The sequence below is a fragment of the Nerophis ophidion genome, linkage group LG21 (assembly GCF_033978795.1).
Source record: "Nerophis ophidion isolate RoL-2023_Sa linkage group LG21, RoL_Noph_v1.0, whole genome shotgun sequence".
In the NCBI taxonomy this organism is placed as follows: domain Eukaryota; kingdom Metazoa; phylum Chordata; class Actinopteri; order Syngnathiformes; family Syngnathidae; genus Nerophis; species Nerophis ophidion.
The window spans coordinates 38,719,930-38,736,298 of NC_084631.1; the positions used below are offsets into that span (position 1 = coordinate 38,719,930).

General features: G+C 40.1%; 1 protein-coding gene across 2 annotated transcripts in view; it reads left to right on the plus strand.

Moving 5' to 3' along the window:
- vps50 (VPS50 EARP/GARPII complex subunit) overlaps positions 1-16,369 on the plus strand; it is a 335,202-nt gene that overhangs the window by 211,422 nt on the left and 107,411 nt on the right. For both annotated transcript variants that reach the window (XM_061882573.1, XM_061882574.1), the window contains exons 19-21: positions 2,243-2,361; positions 8,654-8,760; positions 15,697-15,818. In XM_061882573.1, coding sequence (XP_061738557.1) covers positions 2,243-2,361; positions 8,654-8,760; positions 15,697-15,818 — 348 coding nt within the window. The remainder of the gene's footprint in view (positions 1-2,242; positions 2,362-8,653; positions 8,761-15,696; positions 15,819-16,369) is intronic.

Sequence of the window (16,369 nt, forward strand, 5' to 3'; positions counted from 1 at the left end):
TTTCTAAACGGGGAGGACGGTGCGTTTTTATGTTGTGACATTGCTGGTTTTACAAGCAGAGGAGCATGTTCGGCAGCGCACTCACACAGAGCACTTACAAGCAGACAGTGTGTAGATAGAAAAGGGAGAACTGATGCATTTTGGCGTAAAAAGTAAAGATAAAGGTGAAGTTGTAACACTGAAACACCCTCAGGAAGAGGTGCTTTAAGACATGGCTGATAAAAACAGCAAAATTAAAATTAAAAAATAGCCTGTGGCTGAAATCTGGCACATTAGTATTTTATATGTCCATTAGTGTGTTTTGTCCCGTGTACAATAACAAAAAAGTTGTAATATACGTCTATTAACAAGTTCATTGGTGTGTTTAGTGGGACAGGCGGAAGATAATTCGTAGAAAATGCGGTAGTTTATCAATCAATTAATGTTTCTGTGCAGCCCGGTAGCAAACGTGTCACGGACCGGTGGTTGGGGACTACTGCTTTAAGACATGGTTAGCTAGCGAGCAGCTAACATGCAGTCTGCAGTGTTCTAAATCACTAATCCTTGCCTCCATGTCGACAAATAAAGTGAGTTTTTTTACAAGTAACATTATCACTGGAGGACGAGGGATAGCTGAACATGCTTCACTACACACCGTAGGAGGATACAATCGCTCACCGCCGCACAATGTAAACAAACGCTATGAGTGACATCCACTGTAATGATACCAACTACAAGAGCGTATCGAGTCAATACTACTATGATTACGTTGATATTTTTTTGCGTCACGAAAATGTTTTTCCTTTTTTAAAAAATCATATTATGTTTATAAAGTTAGGAAATATGTCCCTGGACACATGAGGACTTTGAATATGACTAATGTATGATCCTGTAACTACTTGGTATCAGATCGATACCTAATGTGTGGTATCATCCAAAACTAATTGAAAGTATCAAAGAAGAGAATAATAAGTGATTGTTACATTTTAACAGAAGTGTAGATAGAACATGTTAAAACAGAAAATAAGCAGATATTAACAGTAAATGAACAAGTGGATTAATAATCATTTTTTACAGTTTGTCCTTTATAGTGTGTATAAAATAATAGGTGTATAAATGACACAATATGTCAGCAGACTAATAAGAAGTCTTTGTTTACTTACTACTAAAAGACAAGTTGTCTATTTTATTTAAGGACTAAATTGCAATAATAAACATATGTTTCATGTACCATAAAATGTTTTTGTTAAATTAACGTGGTCCCCTTTTTGTAGGAAAGTATCGAAAAATGTCAAAATGCATTTTAGTCTACTCAAAATTATTACTTCTTTATGTTGACTATTGCTGTTTTAATATTGTTCAATTAAGGACACTTATTACGTATGTTTAGCTCGTGTGCTTGGCTGTTGTGTAGCTGCTAGCTCTCAGTAGCCTAAACGCTGTAATGTTTACCCACACTAAAAAAAAAAATCTGTAAAAAAACGGTCATCTACGAAAACTGTAAAATTCAAGTAAAACATTGTAAACCAAATAATGATCGAAAACATATTTACATAAATACGGAAAAATATCGTAATTTTACAGATTTTTACTAAATTATTAAGATCAATCACCTTTGATAAAGTGACGATGCAACCAGTTCTGCAGTAAATTACCTTTATTCTACAGAGGTTTTCCAAATTATTACGATCAACCAACTTTAAATAAGTGACAATGCTGGCAGTTCCACATTCTTGTTTGGTGTGGGTTCACAGTATGGCGCATATTTGTAAAAGTGTTAAATTTGTTTGTACGGCCACCCTCAGTGTGACTTGTATGGCTGTTGGCTGTTGATCAAGTATGTCTTGCAGTCACCAACGTGTGTCATATTACAGAGAAAAATTTTAAATTGTTTGTATGAGCAAAAACCTTTATATAGCTGATGTAGCTTACCACCACCAGGTGTGAATGAATGATGGGTTCCCACTTCACTGTGAGTGCTTTGAGTATTTTTACAGTGCTTTCTTGTTTGCTTATTGGAGGATTTTAAAAACTATTTATTACATTACATGCAAGCTGATATCAGCCAATACTTTTTTTTTCCTTGCTGATATCGGACCAATATCAATATGGTATCTGGACTTTCGCATACCGGAATCCTGAAGATGGCCGCAGACATAACATAAATAATTCATGCATGCTTCTGTACTCTTTCAGTCCATTTTTTTTTTCCTGCACAACTCATCTTTTTTGTGTCTTTTTTTTTTTTTTTTTTTTTCCAAAGTACGAGTCCGACGAGCTGGAGAAGAGCGCTTATCAGGATTACGACAGCGACAGCGACGTCCCCGAGGAGCTCAAGCAGGACTTCGTTGACGAGCAGACGGGCGACGTCCCGCTCAAGAGGTCAGTGGTGCTGCTCGACGCTGGCGACTCCCAGCTCGGGGGGGCCTGAGTGACGTCTGATGATACAAAACCCCGTTTCCATATGAGTTGGGAAATTGTGTTAGATGTAAATATAAACAGAATACAATGATTTGCAAATCCTATTCAACCCATATTCAGTTGAATATGCTACAAAAACAACATGATTGATGTTCAAACTCAGAAACTTTATTTTTTTTTTTGCGAATAATAATTAACTTAGAAATTCATGGCTGCAACACGTGCCAAAGTAGTTGGGAAAGGGCATGTTCACCACTGTGTTACATCACCTTTTCTTTTAACGACACTCACTAAACGTTTGAGAACTGAGGAAACTAATTGTTGAAGCTTTGAAATTGGAATTCTTTCCCATTCTTGTTTTATGTAGAACTTTAGTCTTTCAACAGTCCGGAGTCTCCACTGTCATATTTTATGCTTTATAATGCGCCACACATTTTCCATGTGAGACAGGTCTGGACTGCAGGCGGGCCAGGAAAGTACCCGCAGTCTTTTTTTACGAAGCCACGCTGTTGTAACGTGCTGAATGTGGCTTAACTTTGTCTGGCTGAAATAAGCAGGGGCGTCCATGAAAAAGACGGCGCTTAGATGGCAGCATATGTTGCTCCAAAACCTGTATGTACCTTTCAGCATTAATGGTGCCTTCACAGATGTGTAAGTTACCCATTCCTTGGGCACTAATACACCCACATACCATCACAGATGCTGGCTTTTCAACTTTGCGTCGATAACAGTCTAGATGGTTCGCTTCCCCTTTGGTCCGGATGACACGATGTCGAATATTTCCAAAAACAATTTGAAATGTGGACTCGTCAGACCACAGAACACTTTTCCACTTTGCATCAGTCCATCTTGGATGATTTCGGGCCCAGAGAAGGCAGCGGGGTTTCTGGATGTTGTTGATAATTGGCTTTCGCTTTGCATAGTAGAGCTTTAACTTGCACTTACAGATGTAGTGACCAACTGTATTTAGTGACAGTGGTTTTCTGAAATGTTCCTGAGCCCATGTGGTGATATCCTTAAGAGATTGATGTCGGTTTTTGAAAACAGTGTCGTGTGAGGGATGGAAGGTCACGGTCATTTAATGTTGGTTTCTGGCCATCCCGCTTACGTGGAGTGATTTCTCCAGATTCTCTGAACCTTTTGATGATATTATGGAGCGTAGATGTTGAAATCCCTAAATTTCTTGCAATTGCACTTTGAGAAACGTTGTTCTTAAACTGTTTGACTATTTGCTCACGCAGTTGTGGACAAAGGGGTGTACCTCGCCCCATCCTTTCTTGTGAAAGACTGAGAATTTTTTGGGAAGCTGTTTTTATACCCAATCATGGCACCCACCTGTTCCCAATTAGCCTGCACACCTGTGGGATGTTCCAAATAAGTGTTTGATGAGCATTCCTCAACTTTATCGGTATTTATTGCCACCTTTCCCAACTTCTTTGTCACGTGTTACTGGCATCAAATTCTAAAGTTAATGATTATTTGCAACTGAATTTCGGTTGAAAATGATTTACAAATCATTGTATTCTGTTTATATTTACATCTAACACAATTTCCCAACTCATATGGAAACGGGGTTTGTAAATCCAGGAATTCGTCATTTCACGTTCAAAAAAGGAAGGCAGATAAAGTTCTGTGTTATTTCAGGGAGTCTCTAAAAGGACATGAAGTATTCTCGCTTCTCTTCCCGTGCATAATTTTGAGCTCACCTCCTCTTAACCCTGCTTAGCTGGCAAAAAAAAAGCTTTCTATGAATTCATGAAGAAGTCTCTCTTCCTACATCCGTGACTCACAGTTAGTCACTGGAGATGGCTTCCTTGTCTTTTTGTTTGTGGGAGATTTCAAGGGAAATTAGAAATCTTTGAGCTAATGTCGGGGTCGGTCAGGTCGGAGGGTTTTGTTTGGATGTCAAGTAGAAATGTAGAACTGTGTTGTGTTGACGGCGGACAAACATGTGACATCATTACTTATTCAGGAGCTCGTTAGTGTGGAAGTGTTGAATGTCCTGTCATGTTATGCAAGGTCATTTATTATAACTACATGAGGCGATTCATGGAGGCTTGTGAATGCTGACTGAATGTAGCATGAATCTAACATAATAGTGTGAGAGTCCAGTCCACTATGGACTGGACTCTCACACTATTATGTTAGATCCACTACGGACTGGACTCTCACTATTATATTAGATCCACTATGGACTGGACTCTCACTATTATGTTAGATCCACTATGGACTGGACTCTCACTATTATGTTGGATCCACTATGGACTAGACTCTCACTATTATGCTAGATCCACTATGGACTGGACTCTCACACTATTTGTTAGATCCACTATAGATTGGACTCTCACACTATTATGTTAGATCCACTGTAGATTGGACTCTATTATGTTAGATCCACTATGGACTGGACTCTCACACTATTATGTTGGATCTACTATGGACTGCACTCTCACTATTATGTTAGATCCACTATAGATTGGACTCTATTATGTTAGATCCAGTATGGACTGGACTCTCACACTATTATGTTGGATCTACTATGGACTGCACTCTCACTATTATGTTAGATCCACTATAGATTGGACTCTATTATGTTAGATCCAGTATGGACTGGACTCTCACACTATTATGTTAGATCCACTATGGACTGGACTCTCTCAATATTATGTTAGATCCACTATGGACTGGACTCTCACTCTATTATGTTAGATCCACTACGGACTGGACTCTCACTATTATATTAGATCCACTATGGACTGGACTCTCACTATTATGTTAGATCCACTATGGACTGGACTCTCACTGTTATGTTAGATCCACTATGAACTGGACTCTCACACTATTATGTTAGATCCACTATGGACTAGACTCTCACTATTATGCTAGATCCACTATGGACTGGACTCTCACACTATTATGTTAGATCCACTATAGATTGGACTCTATTATGTTAGATCCACTATGGACTGGACTCTCACACTATTATGTTGGATCTACTATGGACTGGACTCTCACTATTATGTTAGATCCACTATAGATTGGACTCTATTATGTTAGATCCAGTATGGACTGGACTCTCACACTATTATGTTAGATCCACTATGGACTGGACTCTCTCAATATTATGTTAGATCCACTATGGATTGGACTCTCACTAATATGTTAGATCCACTATGGACTGGACTCTCACTCTATTATGTTAGATCCACTATGGACTAGACTCTCACTATTATGCTAGATCCACTATGGACTGGACTCTCACACTATTATGTTAGATCCACTATGGACTGGACTCTCACTATTATGTTAGATCCACTATGGACTAGACTCTCACAATAATATGTTAGATCCACTATGGACTGGACTCTCACTATTATGTTAGATCCACTATGGACTGGACTCACTATTATGTTAGATCCACTATGGACTGGACTCTCACACTATTATGTTAGATCCACTAGGGACTGGACTCTCTCAATATTATGTTCGATCCACTATGGACTGGACTCTCTCAATATTATGTTAGATCCACTATGGATTGGACTCTCACTAATATGTTAGATCCACTATGGACTGGACTCTCACTATTATGTTAGATCCACTATGGACTGGACTCTCACTATTATGTTAGATCCACTATGGACTGGACTCTCACTATTATGTTAGATCCACTATGGACTGGACTCTCACACTATTATGTTAGGTCCACCATGGACTGGACTCTCACTATTATGTTAGATCCACTATGGACTGGACTCTCACATTATTATGTTAGATCCACTATGGACTGGACTTACATTAATATGTTAGATCCACTATGGACTGGACTCTCACTATTATGTTAGATCCACTATGGACTAGACTCTCACTATTATGCTAGATCCACTATGGACTGGACTCTCACACTATTATGTTAGATCCACTATAGACTGGACTCTCACTATTATGTTAGATCCACTATGGACTAGACTCTCACAATATTATGTTAGATCCACTATGGACTGGACTCTCACTATTATGTTAGATCCACTATGGACTGGACTCACTATTATGTTAGATCCACTATGGACTGGACTCTCTCAATATTATGTTAGATCCACTATGGATTGGACTCTCACTAATATGTTAGATCCACTATGGACTGGACTCTCACTATTACGTTAGATCCACTACGGACTGGACTCTCACACTAGTATGTTAGATCCACTATGGACTGGACTCTCACTATTATGTTAGATCCACTATGAACTGGACTCTCATTATTATGTTAGATCCACTATGGACTGGACTCTCACTATAATGTTAGATCCACTATGGACTGGACTCTCACTATTATGTTAGATCCACTATGGACTGGACTCTCACTATTATGTTGGATCCACTATGGACTGGACTCTCACTATTATGTTAGATCCACTATGGACTGGACTCTCACTATTACGTTAGATCCACTATGGACTGGACTCTCACACTATTATGTTAGATCCACTATGGACTGGACTCTCACTATTATGTTAGATCCTCTATGAACTGGACTATCACTATTATGTTAGATCCACTATGAACTGGACTCTCACTATTATGTTAGATCCACTATGGACTGGACTCTCACTATTATGTTGGATCCACTATGGACTGGACTCTCACTATTATGTTAGATCCACTATGGACTGGACTCTCATACTATTATGTTAGATCCACTATGGACTGGACTCTAACACCATTATGTTAGATCCACTATGGACTGGACTCTCACACTATTATGTTAGATCCACTATGGACTAGACTCTGACTATTGTGCTAGATCCACTATGGACTGGACTCTCACACTATTATGTTAGATCCACTATGGACTAGACTCTGACTATTGTGCTAGATCCACTATGGACTGGACTCTCACACTATGATGTTAGATCCACTATGGACTGGACTCTCACTATTATGTTAGATCCACTATGGACTGGACTCTCTCACTATTATGTTAGATCCACTCTGGACTGGACTCACACTATTATGTTGGATCCACTATGGACTGGACTCTCACTATTATGTTAGATCCACTATGGACTGGACTCTCTCACTATTATGTTAGATCCACTCTGGACTGGACTCACACTATTATGTTAGATCCACTATGGACTGGACTCTCACTATTATGTTAGATCCACTATGGACTGGACTCTCACTATTATGTTAGATCCACTATGGACTGGACTCTCTCACTATTATGTTAGATCCACTATGGACTTGACACTCACACTATTATATTAGATCCACTATGGACTGGACTCTCTCACTATTATGTTAGATCCACTATGAACTGGACTTTCACACTTTTATGTTAGATCCACTATGGACTGGACTTTCACACTTTTATGTTAGATCCACTATGGACTGGACTCTCACTATTATGTTAGATCCACTATGGATTGGACTCTCACACTATTATGTTAGATCCACTATGGACTGGACTCTCACTATTATGTTAAATCCACTCTGGACTGGACTCTCACTATTATGTTAAATCCACTATGGACTGGACTCTCACGATTGTGTTAGATCCACTATGGACTGGACTCTCACTATTATGTTGGATCCACTATGGACTGGACTCACAATATTATCTGCGTTCCCCTCCAAGGTTTCTCATTGTCATTCTCAGTCACATCCCATTGGGTTGAGTTTTTCCTTGCCCTAATGTTGTGGCTTGTGCAGCCCTTTGAGACACTGGTGATTTAGGGCTATATAAGTAAACATTGATTGATTGATTGATGCATTTTGGTGTCGAAAAACCACGTTTGGAGCATTCACTCCACTACCAGACGGTTATATTTGTGTTCAGACTTCTACGTCATAATTTCCCGGCACATATTAGCGCTGTGGGGCCGGAGCCCCCGCCAGGTGGGCAGTCTGCATTATTAACCTGACGACGGCCTCCAGGCACCAACACGCAAAAGTGAAGGCGAGAATGAATGAATGAATGAATGAAGGGTTAATTAGAGAGCGGGCGGCACGCTCACGTCCCGTAATGAACCGGCCGTTTAACCACGGCTGCTTAATGTGTCTGAGTGATGGGTGTCAGGGGTCTGCTTCCTGGCGTTCGCCGGTGCAGCGACCTCGCCGCAGGGGTCCTCCCGTGTCGCCTGCCTTGTGTCACGTCTTCTGATGGACTCATTAGAAGTATTCCAACACCCCCCCGCTGAGCTTGTTGTTCCAAGGGAGTACTGATATATTTGTCTCTCCTTGCCATCAGCGTGTCCCGGGAGACCATAAGAAGCAAGAAGAGGTCCGACTACAACTTGAACAAGACCGATGCACCCATCCTGACCAACACCACCCTCAACGTCATCCGCCTGGTCGGTGAGTGCACACCCATCCACCCGGGACATCACCCCTCCTTGCGGTTAGCACTTCTTAAAGAGGTGCTTAGATGTCCGTGCGACGCCCACAATTATGCGAATGCCGCACATTCCGGCTGAGGTCCTTCCCTGAAGGGCACAGATCCACCGTGATATCCTTTACTGCAGGGGTGTCCAAACTTTTTCCACAAAGGGCCGCACACGGAAAAATTCAAAGGCCTACTGAAAGTAGTCTGATAATTTATATATCAATGATGAAATATTAACATTGCAACACATGCCAAGACGGCCTTTTTAGTTTGCTAAATTACAATTTTAAATTTCCCGGGAGTTTCGTCTTGAAAACGTATAAGCGCTGCACACACACACAGCTCAAAGTCGTCTGCTTTAAGGGCATAATTACACAGTATTTTGGACATCTGTGTTGCTGAATCTTTTGCAATTTGTTCAATTAATATTGGAGAAGTCACAGTAGAAAGATGGAGTTGGGAAGCTTTAGCCTTTAGCCACACAAACACACGGTGATTCCTTGTTTAGAATTCCCGGAGGTCAGAGCGGTCAAGCGAACATGGATCCCGACCACTTGTCAACCGGCAGGTTTTGGTGAGGAAATTGTGGTAAAAAGTCGCCACTTACCGGATATCAGCTGAGCTTGTGCCTTCCATAGCTGCCGTCAACTTCCCTGAGACACTAGCGTCAACACACCCGTGGACACACCCCTCCGACTATCAGGTACTATTAAAGGCCTACTGAAAGCCACTACTATCGACCACACAGTCTGATAGTTTATATATCAATGATGAAATATTAACATTGCAACACATGCCAATACGGCCTTTTTACTTTACTAAATCGCAATTTTAAATTTCCCGGGAGTTTCGTCTTGAAAACGTCGTGTAATGATGACGTGAACGCAAGACGTCACGGGTTTTTTAGGAAGTGTGAGCGCTGCACACACACACAGCTCAAAGTCGTCTGCTTTAAGGGCATAATTACACAATATTTTGGACATCTGTGTTGCTGAATCTTTTGCAATTTGTTCAATTAATATTGGAGAAGTCACAGTAGAACGATGGAGTTGGGAAGCTTTAGCCTTTAGCCACACAATCACACGGTGATTCCTTGTTTAGAATTCCCAGAGGTGAAACTTTACTATGGATCAGAGCGGTCAAGCGAACATGGATCCCGAACACTTGTCAACCTGCAAGTTTTGGTGAGAAAATTGTGGTAAAAAGTCGCTTTTTACCGGATTTTAGCTGAGCTTGTGCCGTCCATAGCTGCCATCGACTCCCCAGAGACACCATGGACACACCCCTCCGACTATCAGGTACTATTAAAGGCCTACTGAAAGCCACTACTAGCCACCACGCAGTCTGATAGTTTATATATCAATGATGAAATATTAACATTGCAACACATGCCAAGACGGCCTTTTTAGTTTACTAAATTACAATTTTAAATTTCCCGGGAGTTTCGTCTTGAAAACGTATGAGCGCTGCACACACACACAGCTCAAAGTCGTCTGCTTTAAGGGTATAATTACACAGTATTTTGGACGTCTGTGTTGCTGAATCTTTTGCAATTTGTTCAATTAATATTGGAGAAGTCACAGTAGAAAGATGGAGTTGGTAAGCTTTAGCCTTTAGCCACACAAACACACGGTGATTCCTTGTTTAGAATTCCCGGAGGTGAAACTTTACTATGGGTCAGAGCGGTCAAGCGAACATGGATCCCGACCACTTGTCAACCGGCAGGTTTTGGTGAGAAAATTGTGGTAAAAAGTTGCTTTTTACCGGATTTTAGCTGAGCTTGTGCCGTCCATAGCTGCCATCGACTCCCCAGAGACACCATGGACACACCCCTCCGACTATCAGGTACTATTAAAGGCCTACTGAAAGCCACTACTAGCCACCACACAATCTGATAGTTTATATATCAATGATGAAATATTAACATTGCAACACATGTTAACTAAAATACAATTTTCAATTTCCCGGGAGTTTCGTCTTGAAAACGTCGTGTAATGATGACGTGTACGCAAGACGTGACGGGTTTTTAGGAAGTATAAGCGCTGCACACACACACAGCTAAAAGTCGTCTGCTTTAAGGGCATAATTACACAGTATTTTGGACATCTGTGTTGCTGAATCTTTTGCAATTTGTTCAATTAATATTGGAGAAGTCACAGTAGAAAGATGGAGGTGGTAAGCTTTAGCCTTTAGCCACACAAACACTCGGTGATTCCTTGTTTAGAATTCCCGGAGGTGAAACTTTACTATGGATCAGAGCGGTCAAGCGAACATGGATCCCGACCACTTGTCAACCGGCAGGTTTTGGTGAGGAAATTGTGGTAAAAAGTCGCCACTTACCGGATATCAGCTGAGCTTGTGCCGTCCATAGCTGCCGTCGACTTCCCTGAGACACTAGCGTCAACACACCCGTGGACACACTCCTCCGACTATCAGGTACTATTAAAGGCCTACTGAAAGCCACTACTAGCCACCACGCAGTCTGATAGTTTATATATCAATGATGAAATATTAACATTGCAACACATGCCAATACGGCCTTTTTAGTTTACTAAATTACAATTTAAAATTTCCCGGGAGTTTCGTTTTGAAAACGTCGTGTAATGATGACGTGTACGCAAGACGTCACACGTTTTTAGGAAGTATGAGCGCTGCACACACACACAGCTAAAAGTCGTCTGCTTTAACAGCATAATTACACAGTATTTTGGACATCTGTGTTGCTGAATCTTTGGCAATTTGTTCAATTAATATCGGCCGCATAGCTCGGTTGGTAGAGTGGCCGTGTCAGCAACTTGAGGGTTGCAGGTTCGATTCCCGCTTGTGCCATCCTAGTTACTGCCGTTGTGTCCTTGGGCAAGACACTTTACCCACCTGCTCCCAGTGCCACCCACACTGGTTTAGATGTAACTTAGATATTGGGTGTCACTATGTAAAGCGCTTTGAGTCACTTGAGAAAAGCGCTATATAAATATAATTCACTTCACTTCACTTGTCAACCGGCAGGTTTTGGTGAGAAAATTGTGGGAAAAAGTCGCTTTTTACCGGATTTTAGCTGAGCTTGTGCCGTCCATAGCTGCCATCGACTCCCCAGAGACACCGTGGACACACCCCTCCGACTATCAGGTACTATTAAAGGCCTACTGAAAGCCACTACTAGCGACCATGCAGTCTGATAGTTTATATATCAATGATGAAATATTAACATTGCAACACATGCCAATACGGCCGCTTTAGTTTACTAAATTGCAATTTTAAATTTCCCGGGAGTTTCGTCTTGAAAACGTCGTGTAATGATGACGTGTACACAGGACGTCACACGTTTTTTAGGAAGTATGAGCGCTGCACACACACACAGCTAAAAGTCGTCTGCTTTAACGGCATAATTACACAGTAATTTGGATATCTGTGTTGCTGAATCTTTGGCAATTTGTTCGATTCATATTGGAGAAGTCACAGTAGAAAGATGGAGTTGGGAAGCTTTAGCCTTTAGCCACACAAACACTCGGTGATTCCTTGTTTAAAATTCCTGGAGGTGAAACTTTACTATGGATCAGAGCGGTCAAGCGAACATGGATCCCGACCACTTGTCCACCGGCAGGTTTTGGTGAGAAAATTGTGGTAAAAAGTTGCTTCTTACCGGTTATCAGCTGAGCTTGTGCCGTCCATAGCTGCCATCGACTCCCCAGAGACACCCGTGGACACACCCCTCCGACTATCAGGTACTATTAAATTCACTGAAACACTAGCAACACAATAGAAAGATAAGGGATTTCCCAGAATTATCCTAGCAAATGTCTCTAAAAACATCGGAATCTTATTTCTTTTATTTATTTATTTTTTTCTAGTCCGTCGCTATCAATATCCTCAAACACAAATCTTTCATCCTCGCTCAAATTAATGGGGAAATTGCCGTTTTCTCGGTCCGAATAGCACTTTTTGTTGGAGGCTCCCATTAAAATCAATGTGAATATGTGAGGAGCCCTCACACGTGTGACGTCATCGTCTGCTACTTCCAGTACAGGCAGGGCTTTTCTGTTAGCACCGAAAGCTGCGAACTTTATGGTCGATGTTCTCTACTAAATCCTTTCAGCCAAAATATGGCAATATCGTGAAATGATCAAGTATGACACATAGAATGGACCTGCTATCCCAGTTTAAATAAGAACATCTCATTTCAGTAGGCCTTTAAACATGCTGGGGCCATTTTGACATTTTTCATTTTCAAACCATAACGAAATATATACTTTTTTTTTTTTTTAATCCTTAAGGCCCCAGGGGAGCATAGAGGGTCTCAGTCACTAAAATGTGAAAAATAAGTCAAATTATTATTTTTTTTAATTTATTTAATGCTTACAGTAAATCTCTATATCAACTTGAGGTTGATAGAAAGTCAAACAAATAAGTTTTTATGCCTTTTTTGTCAAAGACAACTTTGTTTTTTTATAGTAAAACTGAAATATGCAGTATTTAGATAGATAGATAGTACTTTATTGATTCCTTCAGGAAAGTTCCTTTATTTACCAATTAAAGCCTTCAAAGATCAATAGTTGATTTTAGTTATTTAATATTTTTGAGTAATTACAGTGAAAAGTTAAATAAAATCCTACTAAATATATTTGAGATCCGAAAGGTTCCTTACTCATAAAGTGATACATTTTAATTAGTTTTTTTTTACTTTTAATACTTAAATTTCTAGATCAACTTCCAATATATCTGTGGATTTTAAGTTTGAACTATTATTTTGTTTGTTTTATGCTCTTTTGTCAAAACTTTGATGTTTTTATATGGCAACCACACAACATATGCAATATTTTTACCACTTAAAACATTTTAAAGTGATCATTTTTGAGTAATAATTCATTATAACATAGATTTTTTTTGTCTTTTTTTATTAACAATGGAAAAAAAAAGAAAATAAAGACAAAAGGAACAAAAAAACTGCCCGCATGGCAGATTTTTGTCAACATTGCCACTTTTTCTCATTAAAATTCACCCCATTCCACTTTTTTTAAATGTTTATTTTTTATTTTTGCAATACTATTAATTTTGCAATTTTTGCAGAATGTGTGGCGGGCCGGTAAACGATTAGCTGCGGGCCGCAAATGGCCCCTGGGCCACACTTTGGACATACCTGGTTTACTGCAATTTCACACTTTTAATCTGCCGCAACTTTGATTAAATACCAAGGAGGTTTCATTTATTTGTCAACATGAATGGAAAATTCCTACAAGGAATAATGCAAATCCAATTTCCATATTTTCCGGACCATAGGGCGCACCGGATTATAAGGCGCACTGCAGATGAGCGGGTCCATTCAGGTCTATTTTCATACAAAAGTGATGAATCACGACTTTCCGTCCGGCAATCTGATGGATCAGTCTGGGTTTGGAGGTTGCCAGGAGATTTTGACAAGAAGTTTTGTCCTTGCACAGATAGAAAAAGTACAGCTTGAGCACAATGGCTAATAACTATAGCAACAGACTTTAAGCATACTTAAGTTGTGTGATAATATATACATGATTATTCTAACGTAGAGCAGTGGAGACGCCTTCTCTGGACTGATGAATCACGACTTTCCATCTGGCAATCTGATGGACCAGTCTGGGTTTGGAGGTTGCCAGGAGATTCTGACAAGAAGTTTTGTCCTTGCACAGATAGAAAAAGTACAGCTTGAGCACAATAGCTAATAACTATAGCAACGCACTTTAAGCATACTTAAGTTGTGTGATAATATATACATGATTATTCTAACGTAGAGCAGTGGAGACGCCTTTTCTGGACCGATGAATCACGCTTTTCCATCTGACATTTCGCGCTGCATTGTGGCGAGTGGGAAATTTGGTGGAGGAGGAATTATGGTGTGGGGTTTGTTTTTCAGGAGTTGGGCTTGGCCCCTTAGTTCCAGTGAAAGGAACTCTGAATGCTCCAGGATACCAAAACACTTGTCATGTCCTGGTGATCATGTTTAGTTTTGCTATGTTCTGTTTGGTTTTTTTGGATTTTCTCAGTTGCTGTTTTTTCACTCCCTGCTTTGTTTCCATGACAACCCATTAGTTTTCACCTGACCTCACGTCACGTACCTGATTCATTTGAACTCATGCACCTGTGGCCAATCACCACATCAATATTTAAGCCTGCAGTTGCCAGGCAGTCATGCAGATGATCCATGCTGCTTTTTTCATGCTCTTTTCTCGTTCCAAGTAAGTTTTCTTTATTCATGCCATAGTTTGCAGGTTTTTTTTTATATCCATAGTTCTGCCTTTGTGCGAGTTTTTGTTCATACCCTTTGTTTTTGTAGTGTTAAAATTAAAAGATGTCATTACCTTCACGCCATGGCCAGTCGCTTCGCACCTTAGGAAAACAATCCACACTATAGTCCTAGTCTTGACAACACTTTAGACTGTTCCATGCTGCCAACCTTTTGGGAACAGTTTGGAGCGGGCCCCTTCCTCTTCCAACATGACCGTGCACCAGTGCACAAAGCAAGGTCCATAAAGACATAGATAACAGAGTCTGTTGTGGAGGAACTTGACTGGCCTGCACAGAGTCCTGACCTGAACCCCAATAGAACACCTTTGGATTGAATTAGAACGCAGACTGAGAGCCAGGCGTTCTCCACCAACATCACCAATGCACTTTTTTGGAAGAATGGTGGAAAATTGCTATAAACACACTCCGCAACCTTGTGGACAGCCTTTCCAGAAGAGTTGAAGCTGTAATAGCTGCAAAAGGTCATATGTGAGTCAAGGCAGGTGGCCAAATTTGGCAATATATTGTATGTGATAATGGGGGAAATGGGTCATCGGGGTTATTGTTTTTAACTTTGCGTCGCATTTCTTTTATGTATGAAAAGAGCTTCGTTAATAAAGATTGATCGATTGTGTATAATATTTGTGTCCTTGTAGGAAAGTACATGCAGATGATGAACATTCTGAAGCCCATCGCCTTCGATGTCATCCACTGTGTGTCGCAGCTCTTTGACTACTACCTCTTCGCAGTCTACACCTTCTTTGGACGAAATGACATGGTACAGTGACTTCTTTCAAATATATATATATTTTTTTTTATCCAGCAGGCCCTTGCATGGCCGTGTGCTCTCACACACAAAAGAGAGGATGTGTGAAGTAAATATTCTGCACCACTGACACAGCAACATGAAAACTGTCCCTTAGTTTGATGTACTATAATATAATTGTTCCTGCTGATTTACGACCTCCCGGGTGAATTGTTACCGTATTTTAACTCTGGCTTCAGTGCTGCTGCTAACTGTCTGTATTTTGGCTCCAAGCACAGGTGTTACCTTCTGAAGCAAATTACAACAGTGGTCTAATGTTACTGCAATTATTTTTATATGTTTAATATCTAATATTACTGCAATGATGATATTATTTTTTATATCTAATATTACTGCAATAATTTGTATATTTCTAATATCTAATATTACTGCAATAATTGTAATATTTTTAATATCCAATATTACTGCAATTATTTTTATGTTTGTAATATCTAATATTACTGCAATAATGTTAATATTTTTAATATCTAATATTACTGCAATAATTTGTATATTTCTAATAT